The 18,102-nt window shown below is 48.6% G+C and overlaps 1 protein-coding gene across 4 annotated transcripts in view; it reads left to right on the forward strand.

The window, feature by feature from the left end:
- ARFGAP3 (ADP ribosylation factor GTPase activating protein 3) overlaps nt 1–17,465 on the forward strand; it is a 63,491-nt gene extending 46,026 nt beyond the window's left edge. For 2 of the 4 annotated variants that reach the window (XM_025399032.1, XM_025399033.1), the window contains 5 exons: nt 2,716–2,847; nt 4,960–5,083; nt 6,715–6,805; nt 14,856–14,977; nt 16,409–17,465. In XM_025399032.1, coding sequence (XP_025254817.1) covers nt 2,716–2,847; nt 4,960–5,083; nt 6,715–6,805; nt 14,856–14,977; nt 16,409–16,426 — 487 coding nt within the window. In that variant the 3' untranslated portion in view covers nt 16,427–17,465. Of the gene's footprint in view, nt 1–2,715; nt 2,848–4,959; nt 5,084–6,714; nt 6,806–14,855 lie in introns of all 4 variants that reach the window. The other 2 variants (XM_025399034.1, XM_025399031.1) reach the window with 2 other exon arrangements.
- Nucleotides 17,466–18,102: the final 637 nt, after the last annotated feature.

An 18,102-nucleotide genomic window follows, 5' to 3' on the forward strand; every position in this document is an offset into this window, starting at 1 on the left:
GTGAACCTGGGAGGTGGAGCTTGCAGTGAGCCGAGATCACGCCACTGCACTCTAGCCTGGGCGACAGAGCGAGACTCCGTCTCAAAAAAAAAAAAAAAAAGAATGAAGAATGTTATTTACTTAGAGTGTTGCTCAGTCTACAAAATTTAGTATCACAGAGTCATGAAGAACCTGGAAGTTCACCCTCACCCTGCACCAGTCCAGTGCTGACCCCCCTCTTCCCACTATAGGGCCATCCAGCCTCTACTGTACCCTTCCTTCTCCTCAAGGCAGCCATTTGGTCCCAGGGCAGCTCCGTGAGAAACTCTCCCTTTCATTAACACAGCTTCTGAGGCTCCTGTGCTCAAGTCAGCCTCCGTTCCATAAGCCAGTTCACAAGCCTCATGAGGGCAGGAGCTGAATGTATCTTCTTGCCCTGTGTCTTCCTCTAGCAGAGTGCCTGACTGCTCATAGGTGCTTATTAAGTAGTTTAAAAATTCCTCATTGAATTGGTCTTAGTTTTTTCATGGTCCCTTAAAATAAGTCCCTCAAACATGTGAATATCTATCACCTTCCAGGCCAGCACACATCCCACATCTTTTGAACCTTCCTCTGATGTAACTTCTGGTTCCTTCAGTGTCCTGATCTCTCTTCTCTGAAGGGGAATCGGTCATCTCTTCCTCCAGGCAGAGCCTGGGTGCAGTACAGATCCACTCGTCCACCATGGGGAAAGGCTGGTCGGTTTCTAGCTGAAATCCAGATACACTTTGAACACCGCGTTTTCCTTCCTAAGGAGAAGATGCTAGTGTCATGAGATTTGTTCTTAATGCCCTTCTTGCCAGAGAAGACAGAAGCCACATTTAGAAATTCTACTTTCTGTCTATTAAGGATGTAATATCATACCATCTGCTCCAAACAGCAGGTTTATCAAACTCTGTCCCTTTTTTTGTTTTGTTTTGTTTTGTTTTCTGCCAAGAAAGAGTAAATTTGTTCTTAGCATTTCCCCCACCCAGATCTTAGTTCACTGAGGTCCTGGCCTCTTTGCTCTTAGGGGTTCTTGCTTTCCTCTTACATTGGCCTTTGGTTACTGGCCCATCTGACCTATGATCTCCATCTTTTGTGCAACTCCTTATAGCACGGAGCTTGGTGCTCACCTTGTTTCCAGTGTGCTTCCTGTCCTTACTCTCTGGAGAAAGCCTGGATGATGTCTGTTAAGGCCTCTGTATTCTCTTCTGTCACCCTTCCTTTCCTAAGACCTCCCTGGGATCTGCCTCTCTCCTCTGAACTTCTTGGACTGCCTTCATGAGGTGTGTATATCTGGCCAGACTGCTTTTCCATCCTAAGCTGTTGTGAATTCTGGCATAGCACAGTCACTTTTTGTTTTGAGACAGTATCTCACTTTATCACCCCGTCTGGAGTGCAGTGGCATGATTACGGCTCATCTCAGCCTCAGCCTCCCACGCTCAGGTGATCCTGTCACCCAGGCTGGAGTGCATTGGCGTCATCACAGCTCACTGCAGTCTCGGCCTCCCAGGCTTAGGTGAGCCTCCCAAGTAGCTGGGACTATAGGTGTGCCACCATGCCCCATTAATTTTTTTCTTTTAATCCCCAGAGATGATCAGGAAACAGTTATTTTATTTGTTTATTTATTTATTTTGCATTTTTTGTCAAGATGGGGCTTTGCCATGTTGCCCAGGCTGGTCTGGAACTCCCAGGCTCAAGCAGTCCACCTGCCTTGGCGTTCCAAAGTGCTGGGATTACAGGTGTGAGAAACCGTGCCTGGCTGGTTGATGGTCACTTTTTCTCAAGGCTTTGGCACATCCACCTTGCCTGTCAGTCGCTCCTGTTCCAGGCAGACCTTGCTGCTCTTGGTCAAAGATTTTTCTCTAATCACACAGGACAAAAGGCCGCCACTGAGTGCTGCTCTCTGAGCAATGCCCTGCTCAGTGATAATTGGTTAATTAAAGTGTAAACTGATCCGAAGACCAGGCTCTCCTGAAATGCTTGCAAATCAGATCAAGTTTACTGCAGGCTCCAGGCTGAAAGAGTATCCACAGAATGGTCCAGTGATCAATGATCCGTAGCTTTGTATCCAACTCCAGGAGGAGGTTAATTAGCGTCATTTACATCATTTTCATTGAATGTTCTTAACATGGAAGGGATTGCCAACAAGAAGCTTCCTGTATGGAGTCGGTTCTCTAGGCCCAGCGGTGTTATTTGTGACTGCCTAACCAGGCGGAGTAAGACCTAAAGAGAGTGAAATGTGTAACCTGTGGTGGATAACATTTAAAGATGCCCTGTGTTGTCTGGATAGGCCAAGTAATACTAAGGTAACAAACATCCCCCAGATCTCAAGGGCTGAACACAATGGCAGTTGATTTCTTTTTCACATAAACTCAGCTGAGGGTGCAGATGGTTCTCTAGGGTACCTGTCCTCCATGTGTCACTTTGATTGTCCAGACTGATGGAGGTTTTACCTACCTGAGACTGTAGCACCTGGAACACAGTCTCTTCCATGTAGCTTGGGAAGAGAGGACTGGGCGAGGTTGAACACAGGTACTTGAAAGGCCTTGGAAATGACACACCTCGCGTCTGCTCCTGTCTCATTGGCTAGACCTAATAACGTGACTGCCATTAACTTCAAGGAGGCATCCCCCACATCCGTGGAAGTGAGAGGGCCCAGAACGAGTGTCAGCAAGGACCTCCAAAGTCACTGTTGTACTCTTGTTCACACAGGTACTTTGACGAGGCAGTGGAGTTAAGGAGCAGTTCTTTCTCTAGCTGGGATGACAGTTCAGATTCCTACTGGAAAAAAGAGACCAGCAAAGATACTGAAACCATTCTGAAAACCACAGGCTATTCAGACAGGTATGAATGCAAAACTGTGGGGTTGTAGTAGTGAATCCATGCATTTCTGGGAAAAAATTGCTGATAACATGATGACATGAAAACCTTTGTAAGGGCCTGGGCACGGAGGCTCATTCCCATAATCCCAGCACTTTAAGAGGCCGAGGTCGAAGGATCACTTGAGCCCAGGAATACAAGGCTGCAGTGAGCTATGATCGTGCCACTGTACTCCAGCCTGGTCAACAGAATAAGACCTTGTCCCCACTCAAAAAAGAAAACCTTTTGAAACCTTTTGTAAGACTAGTGAATAATTTTGTTCTACTATTTCAGGAATATTGTTTTGATTTTTTTTTTTTTTTTTTTGAGACGGAGTCTCACTCTGTTGCCCAGGCTGGAGTACAGTGGTGCAATCTCAGCTTACTGCAGCCTCTGTCTCCCAGGTTCAAGCAATTCTCCTGCCTCAGCCTCCCGAGTAGCTGGGACTACAGGTGCGCACCATCATGCTGGGGTAATTTTTGTATTTTTAGTAGAGATAGGGTCTCACCATGTTGGGCAGGCTGGTCTCAAACTCCTGACCTCAAATGGATCCGCCTGCCTCGGCCTCCCAAAGTGCTGGGATTACAGGTGTGAGCCACCATGCGTGGCCTGTTTTGATTTTAAATTACTGATTCTAAATAGGAGGTGCACATCAGAATCCTCTGTGGATCTTGAAATAAATGTGTGTGTTGGAGGCCTTTTCCCTGAAGATTCTGATCCATAGGTCAGGGGTGGCCTAGGCCAGGAAGATTTCACCTTTTTCCCCAATTTTTTGTTTTTTAGATTGAGTCTCACTCTGTCGCCCAGGCTGGAGTGCAGTGGCTCAATCTCGGCTCACTGCAAGCTCTGCCTCCAGGGTGCACATCATTCTCCTGCCTCAGCCTCCCAAGTAGCTGGGACTACAGGTGCTGGCCACCATGCCTGGCTAATTTTTTTGTATTTTTAGGAGAGATGGGGTTTCGCTGTGTTAGCCAGGATGGTCTCAATCTCCTGACCTCATGATCCGCCCGTCTCAGCCTCCCAAAGTGCTGGGATTACAGGCATGAGCCACCGCACCCGGCCTTTTTTCCCCCAATTTTAAGATATTATTTACATATAGTAAAATTCATCTTTTTAAACTTACTGTTCTGACAAGCACATACGTTCATGTAATTACCACCAAAACCAAGGAACAGAACAGTTCCCGTCACCCCCAAATTTTCCCCATGCTCTTTGTAGTCCCCCCTCCCCTGCCCCTGGCCCCTGGTCACCCCAGGTCTGTTTTCTGGCCTTACAATTTTGCCTTTCCCAGATGTCATAAAAGTGGAGTCATGTAGCAATTGGCCTTCCTACTCTGGTTTAACTTTTCTTAGTACACTTGGTCAAGACTCATTCATTCTTGTGTTCATTCCTCTTAATTGCCAAGTTTATCCATTCACCTAGTGAAGGACTGTCTCCAGTTTTTGGTGATTATGAATGAATTTATTTTCCAACCAGAGAACTTGTGAGAATGCAAAGGGGCACTACTAATATGTTGGGACAACAGGTGTGACTTGAAATTGTCCCAGGTAACTGGGACATTTTATATCCTATACAATGTAAAGAGAGCAGTGTCCTATGGACATTCCAAACAATGTAGTCAATGTTTACCAGTTGATCTGAAATGTGAAACAACAGACCCCATTTTTTTTTTTTTTTTTTTTTTGAGACGGAGTCTTTCTCTGTGCCCCAGGCTGGAGTGCAGTGGCGCGATCTCGGCTCACTGCAAGCTCCGCCTCCTGGGTTCACGCCATTCTCCTGCCTCAGCCTCCCGAGTAGATGGGACTACAGGCACCTGCCACCTCGCCCGGCTAATTTTCTTATATTTTTAGTAGAGACGGGGTTTCACCGTGTTAGCCAGGATGGACAGACCCCATTTTAAACAGAAATTCCTTCAAATGTTGTATCATTTGGATATTCTTTTTTTTTTTTTTATTAGAATTTTCAGGCTTTTAAAAATGGCCTAAAATCCTTTTACAAAATTTACTGCTATTGGCATTTTAAAAAATAAAATGAGTATGAAACACATTTGCTTCACCTCAAATTAGTTAACCTAATGTTGGCTGTTTTTAATTGCAGACCTACTGCTCGCCGCAAGCCAGATTATGAGCCAGTTGAAAATACAGATGAGGCCCAGAAGAAGTTTGGCAATGTCAAGGCCATTTCATCAGATATGTACTTTGGAAGACAAGCCCAGGCTGATGTAAGGGTCCAGAGAGTTTCTTTGGGTGCCCCATAATGCAGGAAAGAAGTGTGGGTGTGGGCACTGGGGAGGAGATCCTGAGTGAGCTAGACTCAGGCTGCCAGATGCCCTCCAGCCTGAAAGTGCTGGAGTCGGGACTTGAACCCAGGTCTGTGTAACTGATCGTGTGCTTGCCGCCTCAGCAAGAGGAGTGTTTACAAGACAAGGACTTACCTCACAGTTCTCTTATTCCTCTCTCAGTGTTTTGAATAGCCATTATCCAGTATCTTTTGAATGTATTTCAAACAATTGTTGATGCAGCTGTAATTTACTTAATAACTTTTAAACATAGTGAAATGAAGCACATAGATATGTTTCTTTTTTTTTTTTTGAGACGGGGCCTCCCTGTCACCCAGGCTGGAGTGCAGTGGCACAATTTCAGCTCACTGCAACCTCCACCTCCCAGGTTCAAGCAATTCTCCTGCTTCAGCCTCCCAAGTAGCTGGGACTACAGGCATGCACCACTACACCTGGCTAATTTTTGTATTTTTAGTAGAGATGAGGTTTCACCATATTGGCTAGGCTGGTCTTGAACTCCTGACCTCAGGTGATCTGCCTGCCTTGGCTTCCCAAAGTGCTAGGATTACAGGCGTGAACCACCATGCCTGGCCAGATATGTTTCTGGGGAGTGCATATATTTATTTTCAGGTTGTTGGCTTTTCTCAGAAATGTTAATGAACTTGGCCAGGCACTGTAGCTCACACCTTAATCCTAGCACTTTCGGAGGCTGAGGCAGGTGGATCACTTGAGGCCAGGAGTTCGAGACCAGCCTGGACAACATGACGAAACTCCATCTCTACAAAAAATACAAAGATTAGCTGGGTGTGGTGGTGCGCGCCTGTAGTCCAGCTCCTTGGGAGGCTGAGGCAGAGAATCACTTGAACCCAGAAGCAGAGGTTACAGTGAGCCAAGATCACATCACTGCATTCCAGCCTGGGTGACAGAGTGAGACTCTGTCTCCAAAAAAAAAAAAGAAATGTTAATGAACTCATCAGAGTGAAGTCTTGCTAAGCTGTAAGACTCAAGTGGAAGTGGGGAGGTTTACATCTTCCCTCTCATCCTGAATGGCTAGTGTGCCTCTGACTGTTTGGACGATGGTTCCCTAAAATGTGCTGAATGTATTTTGCAGAAGTTCAAACTTTTCGCCATCGTTTCAAAAGTAGAATTGCCCCTCACTTTTCCCACGGTCCATAATATCTGCCTTGCTTCAAAGTTGACATTCAAGTTCAGTTTTAAAATAGTGTCATGGGGCTTGGAAAAGAGCCTCTTAGAGTGGCCTTTGCTGACCGCTGGCTAGAAGCAGCAGCAGGAGAGAGATGCTGCTCTCCCTCCCTCCCTCTGACTGCCTCCGCACTGGCCGTCTTGGCTGAGGTGCTGTATGTTGATCGGTTGGCCTGTGACCTGCTTCCCATGCAGAACATGAGCTTTGTGCTGTCCCGCAGGACCCGGCCTTGGCAGTGGCATTCAGTAACTGTTGGAGAGAGAGAGCCTGGGGGACAAACACTTTGAAATGACAGCTCTTCGGTGATTCTTCTTGCAAAACTGCCCACGATCTTTGGAGCCTAACGCTTCCTTTTCCTTGTCTTCTCTAGTATGAGACCAGGGCCCGCCTAGAGAGGCTGTCGGCGAGTTCCTCCATAAGCTCGGCTGATCTGTTCGAGGAGCAGAGGAAGCAGGCATCAGGTACGGGGTCACTGAACAAGAGCTGGTCTCTGTCATGCCTATGGTATGAACACATTTCATCTAGATAGGACTGTTTCCAAGATATTTTAGCAACCATTATTTGATGCTCTGATCTCTGCCGTAAGTCAGGTAGAGTAGAAGTTACTATTCCAGGCTTCACATGTGAGGAGACCAAGTCATGAAATTAAAGCATCATCCCCAACATTGCCTGGCAATCATCCTTCTAAACACTGTCATAGAGGAATGTTTTCTAGCTGAGTGCGGATGTGCTATGAAATACCATGTGGTGTCTTAGCCTTAGAGGTGGACAGCCCTGGGCTCCCGTGTGATCCTAACCACCCTCTAGCTGTGAGTCCTTGAGTATGTCATGGCGCCTTTAGCCTCAGTCTCCTTCTCCGTAACGTGGGTGGATAAAACTACCTCTCAAGGTTTTCATGAGGCTTAAATGAGAAATATGAAGTGCCACCAAGTGTCTGGCACACAGCAGGCCCCAGGGGTGGGCAGAGGCAGAGAGAAGCATGTGGCTCTACCAGCATCTGTCTTCCAGAGAAGACAGAACACAACTTTGGGAGTGAGCAAGCGGAGGGGAATTGCCTGTCTCCCGTATCCCTCTTCAGGGTTCAGACCCCAGCAAAGAGGTGTCTGGTCCTCCCAGGGCTGGGATGACCTAGGATGGGGCAGCCTGGGAGCCCAGTGGTGGGCTTCAGAGCGCCGGCCCCTCTGCTTCAACTTCCATATCCCCCTGACTGAGGGATGCCTTGCAAGAGTACCCTACAAAGGCCTCTGCCAAGCCACAGTGGGGAGGAGGGGGCCCTGTGGTTAACATGAAAGGGGCAGCGTCCTCTGAGGTCATTTCAGGAACCCATTTATCAACAGGAGAGCCAAGGGGAGGGAGGACTCTCAGGAGCCAGGCATTCCAGGCCTGGCACCCTCAGCACCCCTCATTTCTAGGCCTAGAGGAACTGGGTGTGGCTCTAGGTGACCAACCTGGGCAAACACTTGGCCTTACAGCCACAGAGAACAGCTGTTTTCAGAGTCCAAAGAGAAACAGCTCGACAGAGAAGGTCTGAGTGTCAGGGACATTCTGGGTTGCGGTTTGGGAATGTTACAGAGACACACTGTGGCCCTCGGGGTGCAGTGGGCACTACCAAGTTGCTGTGCTGCGGTGGAGGGAGCACACCTAGCCAGGTGGCACCAAGTGAGCCAAGGGTTGTGCTGGCAGAGAGCCAGGCATACCAAGGAGCCAGAGGCCATGGCCAGAGTGGACAAGCCCCAGCACATCCACTGCCAGTGAGGGTGTGGCAGTGCCTGGGGGTGGGCAGCCAGGGCTGCAGCTCCCACGAGCCACTCTCTGGGCAACAGCACACCCTGTGCCTCACCCCAGACTCAGCAGAGGGGCGCGTTTCCCTCAGGCAGTTACTTGCTGACTGGGCATTTCCTGGCAGTGAGTCTTGGTGGGGGCAGGTGAGGCTTATTGGCTTGTTCCATCTCCAGACTTTCAGTATCCTGGCCTTTTGTCAGGGCAACTTCGTTTTGTGACCATCCCTGGCAGAGAGGCTCTCCAGCCACCTTTGGAGGCCTCCAGCAACCCCAGCCTTGCTGCCCCCACAGGTCAGTGCTGGGTCGCCTTGTAGGGGCCCTGGCACAGCCAGCAGGCCAGTCCAGAGACCTGCATTGTTCAGTCCCCCGACTCCCTGCAATGAATGTTTTTGTAATTTAAGTCAGTAGAAGTTTTTCTCTGAAGCATTGTTTGTTTTAAAAAAAAAAAAAAATTGGAGATCAAATGAGAGCAGCCTTTCCAGTTACTGAAACAAAATAGTGGCCAGCCTGTGTTTACTTTCCTGTTCCCTTTCAGAGAACAAAGATCCATTAAATTTTCTTGAGCCTGTGTAGGTGCCAAACCAACCCTGATCCCTGGCACCTCGTGGTCATTGTAAGGTGCACCCTGGGGTGAGAGGCCACCCAGAAACCTTCACCCCCCTGCCCCCACTGGGGTCTCACTGTGTTGCCCAGGCTGGTCTCAAACTCTGGGCCTTAAGCAAACCTCCCTCCTCAGCCTCCCAAGAAGCTGGGATTACAGGCACCAGCAACTTTTATTAAATGTTTATTTTTCATTATTTAGAGCATATTTCAACAAAGAGCTTTATGTGTTCTGCCTCCGTAAAGCTTGTTTTCTTTTATAAAATTTTTTTCTTTTATTTTGTCTTTAATACTTTGTTATTGAACTAAAAGTTTGTTTTAAGAAAACAAGTTCTTAAAACTTGTTCTGGGCAAGGCACGGTGACTCACACCTATAATCCCAACACTTTGGGAGGCCGAGGTAGGTGAATCACCTGAGGTTGGGAGTTCAAGATCAGCCTGGCTAACATGGTGAAACCCCATCCCTTCTAAAAATACAAAAATTAGGCCGGTCACAGTGGCTCACGCCTATAATCCCAGCACTTTGGGAGGCCGAGGCGGGTGGATCATGAGGTCAAGAGATCGAGACCAGCCTGGTCAACATGGTGAAACCCCATCTCTACTAAAAATACAAAAATTAGCTGGGCGTGGTGGCACGTGCCTGTAGTCCCAGCTACTTGGGAGGCTGAGGCAGGAGAATTGCTTGAACCTGGGAGGCGGGGGTTGCAGTGCGCCGAGATCGTACCACTACACTCCAGCCTGGCGACAGAGCAAGACTCCGTCTCAAATAAATAAATAAATAAAATAGCCAGGCATGGTGGTGGGTGCCTGTAATCCCAGCCGCTCAGGAGGCTGAGGCACAAGAATTGCTTGAACCCTGGAGGGGGAAGTTGCAGTGGCCGAGATTGCACCACTGCATTCCAGCCTGGGCAATAGAATGAGATTCTGTTTCAAAAAAAAAAAAAAAGAAAGAAAGAAGAAAAGAAAAGAAAAAAGACACTATTCTGCATGGTGCCTCACCTCTGTAATCCAGCACTTTGAGAGGCTGAGGAGGATGCATCGCTTGAGCTCAGGAGTTCCAGACCAGCCTGGGCAACATGGCAAAACCGTGTCTCTACAAAAAATACAGAAATTAGCCAGGCGTGGTGGTGCATGCCTGTAGTCCCAGCTGCTCCGGAGGCTAAGGTGGGAGGATGACTTGAGGCCGGGAGGCAGAGGTTGCAGTGATCTGAGATCGTGCCACTGCACTCCAGCCTGGGCAATAGAGCCAGGCCTTGTATCAAAAAAAAAAAGAAAGAAAGAAAAAAGCCATTCTGTATTCCTTATCTTAATTTCCACATTTGAAATGCTTCTGGTGAGGTAAGCTACTTTCCGGGGCTGTGTCTAGCCCAGGAACCCTGTGGCCGTTCTTACAGGCACTCTATTTCACTGTAGCTGAAGGATTGAGTGGGAAGCACATGTAAGCGCCCGCAGCCAACCTGACCTGGCACAGCAGCAGTCCCTGTGGCCACACCCATAGGACAGGGTCATTGGAGCTGGGGGACTGCCATCAACTGGGCACTGCCTCGGGCAGGTGTGAGGCACTCAGACACCAGATGACAGAGTGGAGGCAGCGTGTGAGAGCCAGGATACAACAAAAAGCTTCAAACCCAGCTGTCCGCTCAGCATGTCTCTTTCCAGAAAGCCAATTCTGATTGTTTGAATGAGAGCACGTCTGCGTGGCAGTGCAGACACCTGCACCCTTCCTTGTGTGCATCGTGGGGTCAAGTGGCAGGTTGTTTGCGGGGTCCCTTGACCACTGTCTCCTTTTCTCCTTGCTCCGGCCCAGGATCTGGGAGTGTGGCCTCAAAAGCACTACCCTCAGTCCGCAGTCAGGCAGTCCAGTTTGGTTATTGCCAAACCGGTTTGGTTATTGCTTGTCAGACAGTATAGCTGTGCAGTGGCATTGCCAACAGAGATTCAGTTAAACCAGAGTGGCATGTATTTAGCAAAGTGGCATCTGTTACGCCTATCTGAGAAGTAGCCATTGGAGCAGTTTTTGTTGTTAAACTCATTGTTTGGCTAAGCACAGTGATACCCACCTGTAATCCCAACACTTCGGGAGGCCAAAGTAGGATTGCTTGAGCCCAGGAGTTCCAGACCAGCCTGGAAAACATAGTGGGACCCCCATCTCTATAAAAAATTTAAAAAATAAAAAAATTAGCTAGGTGTGATGGTTCACGCCTGTAGTCCCAATTGCTCAGGAGGCTAAGACAGGAGGATCACTTGAGCCCAAAAGATTGAGGCTGTAGTGAGCCGTGATCACACCACTGTACTCCAACCTGGGCAACAGAGTGAGTCCCTGTCTCAAACAAACAAACAATGCCCAAACTTGTTCTTATAATCTTGGAATTACTTTTTCTCTTCATTTGTCTCCACGAAGCAGAGAGATTAGAACATGGTATTCCTTTAAAAATTCTTATTTTGGGCCGGGCGCAGTGGCTCACGCCTGTAATCCCAGCACTTTGGGAGGCTGAGGTGGGCAGATCATGAGGTCAGGAGATCGAGACCATCCTAGCCAACACGGTGAAACCCCATCTCTACTAAAAATACAAAAAATTAGCTGGGCGTGGTGGCGGGCGCCTGTAGTCCCAGCAACTCCGGAGACTGAGGCAGGAGAATGGCGTGAACCTGGGAGGCGGAGCTTGCAGTGAGCCAAGATCGCACCACTGCACTCCAGCCTGGGCAACAGAGCGAGACTCCGTCTCAAAGAAAAGAAGAAAAAATTATTATTTTGGGCCGGGCGCGGTGGCTCACGCCTGTAATCCCAGCATTTTGGGAACCTGAGGCAGATGGATCACAAGGTGGGGAGATTGAGACCATCCATCCCGGCTAACACAGTGAAACCCCGTCTCTACTAAAAAATTAAAAAAAAAAAAAAAGCCGAATGTGGTGGCGGGCACGTGTAGTCCCAGCTACTCGGGAGGCTGAGGCAGGAGAATGGCGTGAACCCAGGAGGTGGAGCTTGCAGTGAACTGAGATTGTGCCACTGCACTCCAGCCTGGGGGACAGAACAAGACTCTGTCTAAAAAAAAAAAAAAAAAAAAAAATTCTTATTTTGAGGAGCCTGGGAGTTGTCCTGGAACCTTCCACCTCCCTCGTCACACCATAGACCCATATGATCGGAGTCTCTCCTGGGTGACCCCAGACCTGAAGCGTGGCCACAACCCCCTGCTTGGTCCTCCTGCTCCGGTCTTGGCTGCTGCTCACCCCTCTCCTCACTCCTCCCACAATGATGTTTTGAAACACAGTCATCCATGCTGAAAATCCTGCCCTCGAGAGCTTGAAGCACAGCTCCCCACCCAATACTCACCTCCAGGACCATGGTTCCATTGGCCTTTCCAGCCTCGTTTCTCATGATTTACTGCTGTGACTCGCTCCAGCGGTGTTGAGCCTGTGGAGCCCCCAGCCCAGAATGCTTTTCTTCCCCATTCCCCCAGACAGCCCCCCAACCCGTATTTACCCTGGGGGCCTGGTTAGTGCCCCCTGCACCACTCTTGTGCCTTACACCGAGGGCAAGACCATGTGATGACCATCTCCCCCAGCGGACCGTCAGTTCTCCTTTCTGTGCCCTTGGCACCTGACAGAGCCTGGCAGAGGAAGTCCTCTGCAGGTGTTTGAGGATGAATGGGTGGAGGGATGATGAATGACCCCAGGAGCTTGCTGAGTCTGAGCGCCTGCCCGCCGGCCAGCATAGGAACACGCCTCCCACTACCTCCCGTGTCCCATGGCCAGTGCCAGGCTGCAGTGGTGATGTGTTCCGCCTCCAGCACAAGCCTTGAGAGCTGTGTGCATGTTGCCATGTTTCGTTCCCTGTCATAGTAGGCAAGGAAGCTGGAATTAGGTGGCCCCGTGGGCTTGGACTGCAAGTGGCTGTGATGTGCAGAACCCCCTGCCCACCTGCACTGGGCACAGCGAACATCAGTTGTGGGTGGTTGTTAGCTCAGCGTCACCTGTCCTGTCCTGACTCATCCAGGGCATTTGCCGCAACCACGGACCACTGTGTAGCTCAGCGTCCCCTTTGTCTCAGAGAGGGGAGCCGCTGTCTTCTTCCTGGCTGCTCAAGCAGAAACCTGGGAAATATCCTTAATCCGCCTGCCTCCCAGCCTGCCTCGGCGTCAGTGTGTCTCTTGACACCTGCCTCCTGAGGACGCTCAGCCCGTTCCCTCCCGATCCCCACTGCTACCTGCTCAGGCTCAGGTACCGCCCCATGCACCTGGACCCCTGCAGCCACCTCCAAGCTGTTCACCTGAGTTTGCTCTGTGTCCCTTCCACATGACACAGGTCACACTTTAGTGGTGTTATCAGTTAATTGTCTGCTTTCCTTAGTAGGTGGTGAGCTGTGGAAAAGCGGGTCTGTGGTGGTGTCCTCAGTACGCACTGTGGGTGTTCTGAGAGCAGATAGGGACGAGAGATTCCCTGGGTCAAGGACGCTTTTCCTGAGCAGGTGGCTGGATCTGTCATTTCCTGGAGCTCATTGTGTAACCTGAGCACACTAGGGCTGTCTTTGACCATGGCCACCTGGCCCCTCCAGCCTGCCCAGGCAGCCCTCAGAGGAGACACAGCACCCCAGTCCCATCACTGTGTTGGAATTCCACTCTGTCATTGGCGAAGGCCTACAAGATTTTACACAGTCAGCTGGAGATGGAGATGGCAGGACCTGCATCTGTGGTAGGCATGAGAACAGTGCTGTGGGCAAATGCAGTGTCTCTTCCAAGGGACACATTGCAGGGTAACTTGTCAGTTCTGTTTTGTTCTCAGAGAGGGACTTGACCAAGGATTTCTATTTTGTTTTTGTTTTTGAGATGGGGTCTCACTCTGTCACCCAGGCTGTAGTGGGGTGGCACAATCTTGGCTTACTGCAACCTCCACCTCCCCAGTTCAAGTGATTCTCCTGCCTCAGCCTCCTGAGTAGCTAGGGTTACAGGTGCCCGCCACCATGCCCAGCTAATTTTTTGTATTTTTAGTAGAGATGGGGTTTCACCATGTTGGCCAGGCTGGTCTTGAACTCCTGACCTCAAGTGATCCACCCACCTCAGCCTCCCAAAGTGCTGGGATTACAGGCGTGAGCCACTGTGTCCGGTGGGTTTCTGTTTTGTAAGGAACAGGTGGTGTCATGTGGGGCTTAGGGCATAGCTAGGTGTGGCTACTCCTGAGGACCTGCAGGGTTTGCGTTCAGCTCACTGAGCCCCTGCAGCGTCTTATTACAATTGTGACACAGAAGTTTATGAACCCCTGATTGTCAGCTCTAGGAGTGTGGTCAGACCTCCTTTATGTGTGATAACCCTGATGAACTTCACCCACATTGGTAGCAATTATGGTGATGTTTATGTCAGGGCAACCAAAACTTAAGCAACAGTAACCCACTAACACCGGTCCTAGCAGAGAGGGTGGAAGTGTCAACTTCTGTACCTGGGAAGACTGGCAGTGGAGCTTGGCTTCTAAGTCACAGTCAGAGAGCATCAGTGATGTATCCATGTGGCTCACCTCCTGGGGGAGGAAACAAGCTTCCTCCATCCCCCAAGCGAGTGGGAGGGGCAGTCCTAGTCACAGATGGCTGCTGCTTTGCTTCGTCCCTGCCAGTAACCCCAGAGCAAGCAAATGGCTCCTCTCATTTGAGGATACGTGCATCCCAGGGAAGGCTCTGATTGGTCAGGCCTGAGTCATGAGCCCATGCCTGTGGACAGGGTAGAAGGGAGAGGTGGTTCCCGGAGGAAGGGAGGAGTACTGTTACCAAAAGAGGGAGGAGGCGATGTGAAAGAGGCCATCCGTGTTAGCCCATCTGCCTTTTGCTGGGTACTTACCTGCCAGGGCTATGTTAAGCACCTTGAGGAAAGGGGCCCAGAGAGAGCAAGGAACTAAATTCTCCAGAGGCACATAGCCTGGAAGTGGCAGTGCCAGGATTTGAACTCATGGTGGTGTTAAGTCCCCCATACTACATCTTCTCTCATGTGGATTCTCTCAGCCCGAGTCTCCATCCCACTGCTGGGCTCCTTGTGAGGCGGCAGGAGGGGAGACATCCAGGTTCTCTGAAGCTGTTGAGCACTCTGGGCACAGGGTTTGCCGCAGCCATGGCCATGGAAGTAATGAGCCAGCTTCTGTGTGTGTGCAGGGAACTACAGCCTGTCCAACGTGCTGCCCAACGCCCCCGACATGGCGCAATTCAAGCAGGGAGTGAGGTCCGTTGCTGGAAAACTCTCCGTCTTTGCTAATGGAGTCGTGACTTCAATTCAGGTCAGTGGAATGGGGCGGTGCTCACTGGCTATGATGGTAGTAGATTCAGCAGTTTGAAAATGAGACCTACTTCAGTCTTCAACTGCTGGAAAATTCAATTATATATTATTGGATCGATATGTTTGCTACAGTATAACCCAGGACATTATGAAAACCTGAAATTATAATTTTATATTTAATATTTTCTAATGTATGACTCTCTGGGAATTGTTAGAAGAATTGTCATGACCATTATGCAGTTTTTTTTTTCCTAGATTGGAACAGAGAAGTATTAAGAAAATTGAAATTATCTGTAATGCCACATCACAGGGATAACCTCTTAATATTTTGGTATATTTTTAGCTCTAGATTTCTAAGGATATTTTTCTATTCATAGATAAAAAGGATATACATATCTTTTTAAAATCAAAAAGGGATTATATTGTATATAGGGTTTTATATCTTGCTTTTTCTCTGTGATGTTAGGAGCATTTCCATGTCATCAGAAGTTTTTCTAAAACCACATTCTATCAAGTGAAAACATAAGCCAAGGATGGCACATACTTGCACATAAGAGTCGAGGCCATCTCTGACGATATGAATGGCTCGTTTCTTTGTACCTTCTTGTTTACATCAGGCCATTGAAGAAGGATTCTATTAATGTAAGACGCTGCTAAAGGAAGTAGGACTGGAACCACGTGGACTGTGGTGCCTCTAAAGGGGGTTCCTGGCCCCAGGCAGATGCTGCTCTGGCTGCAGGTTAAGGAGGGCATGGAGGTGCCTCCCGTTCTGGAGAGTTCCCTTAGTCCCAGGACTCTTGATGTAGCTGTTTTCACACTGTGAATAGCACAGTCTTCCCTTTCATTTGACTCTGAAGTTAAAATTCACAGAGTTCTTTCACGTCCCTTAGGTCAGCTAAGCCCACATCAGTCTCCATATAGGTAACATCCCTATTTTATAGATGGTCATCCCCGTTTTAGAGATGACTCCCTTTTATATCCCCATTTTACAGGTGAAGGAATTGAGGCACAGGTTAGGTCACTTCTGCAAGATGACCAGCTGAGCCGAAATTTCAGGGCTTCAAACACCAAGTGTGTTCCTCTGTCCTGCCCATCACACTTGTTTCCCAGAGGGCTCAGCAAGTAGCCTCCGGCCCACTGAGCATCCTCCCTCCCAGACACTTTGCTCCCTGCCTCCCGATCCCGGGACTGTGGCCATGGATGCCAGAGACAGGATGTGAATCCTGTTGGCTTCTGAAGCCCACACCTGCCCTCAGCCTTGAAGCTGCAGCAGTGGCTGCTTCCAGATGAGCACACCCTCGCGGTGTAGTGTTCGTGTCACATGCCCGACACCGGCTGCAGTGTCAGTTTTGGTGATGCTGAATATTCAGGGCGCAGGAGTCAGGGATCGCTGCTGAATGGTCGTAAACTTCCGTTTTGGTTCTCTCTTCAGGATCGCTATGGTTCTTAATACTGAAGTCGTGATATGTATTTCCTGGAGAAATTCCTCTGTAAATGAACCAGTGACCACGCAACAGGTGGCAGTGAAGACCAGATAGTTTTGCGGATTGTTTTGCTACTTTTTCATATGGTATATGTTTCTGATTTTTAATATTTCTTTTGAGAAATTCTGAGTTCTGATGTAGTAGGAGCTTTACTGTGATTTCTGTTTCGTGTTCCTTCCTGCCACACCCTCCTTTGGCGTCTCCACGTATATCCTTGCTTTATTTTCTTGGAACCTTTGGTTTCAACACTGAGGGCCTGGAGACATCGGCTCCTCCTGCTCCTGAACCAGGAGGCTTCACGTGGAGGAGGAGGAGAGGTCTCCATGTGACACGTGGGCTCAGGGCTGCCAGAATCAAAAGATGCCAGATGGACCTGCAGAAACAACGCTCACCACACACATGTCCTTCAAAAGACCAAAGTGACGGGTGTCTCCTGTGACAGGTTGCTTCATTTATGTTTCTACATAGTAAGGTGACTGCCAAATAATATTTGAAGTCATCTGTCTCTTTGTAAATTATTTTCTATGACCTATAAATTTAAAAATATTTTTCAGTGAGTGCTTTTAACAAATGTAAGCTGCCTTGCCAAGGGGATTAATGTTATCTTGTAAAAGGTGTTGTTGTTTGAATTGATGAGAAATGGAAGATGAGAACTCCCTAAGGGTGTTTATAAATCGATGTGGTATACAGAATTAAAATGGAGTGAGGTAAGAAGATACAGCTACAGAGAATAGTTCCATGTATGGGAGAACAGTCATTGTAATTGGGTAGTTTTGTTAATATTTTTAAACCTTGCTTTTCAAAAATTACAGAATGTGTATAAACGAATAAAGAAAAATAATTTAGCTGTGTTTTAGACAGCATTAGAATATATTGTTCAGCACAGTAAAATATATTTGAAATCTGATAAGCCAAAAATGTGGTTTTGAATGAATATTTTGTGAATCTTTCTTAAAAGCTCAAATTTGTAGACTTCTAAATAGAATAAACACTTGTAGCGGATGGCGTTGCCTACATTTTTTCCTGAAAGCTTTGGTAATAAGTCATTGTAAGTCAGAGTTTGTGGTATAACATTGATGGACATTTGAATTGTGGTAACTGTAGATGGACATGGATTTAATGTGCGTTTGGGGCCTGATGTGCAGTTGTGATGAATTGGGATGTTGTTCGTAGCACAGGAGCAAGGTGGAGTGTCCTGGTTGAAAATGACGTTGGGCCAGGTGCGGCAGCTCACACCTGTAATCCTAGCACTTCGGGAGGCTGGGGTAGGAGGATTGCCTGAGCCCAGGAATTTGAAACCAACCTGGACAACATAGCAAGACCCTGCCTCTACCAAAAAAACAAAAAATTCAGCCAGGTACAATGGCATGTGCCTGTAATTCCAACTACTTGGGAGGCTGCAGCAGGAGGATCCCTTGAGCCCAGGAGGTCAAGGCTGCAGTGAGCTATGATCTCAACACTGCACTGCAGCCTGGATGACAGAGCAAGATCCTGTCCCCCCCAAAAAAAAAAAAAACGTTGGGAGGGAAGGAGGGGATTGACTCCCCACTCCCAGAGCCTTAGCTGAGGGTGCCTGTGATGTGCCTTCCATGCCCCTCCCCAGTGCCCCTCCCCCTCCCTGCTGCCCCTCGGTTTCCCCACC

Source organism: Theropithecus gelada, chromosome 10, assembly GCF_003255815.1.
Source record: "Theropithecus gelada isolate Dixy chromosome 10, Tgel_1.0, whole genome shotgun sequence".
Classification (NCBI taxonomy): domain Eukaryota; kingdom Metazoa; phylum Chordata; class Mammalia; order Primates; family Cercopithecidae; genus Theropithecus; species Theropithecus gelada.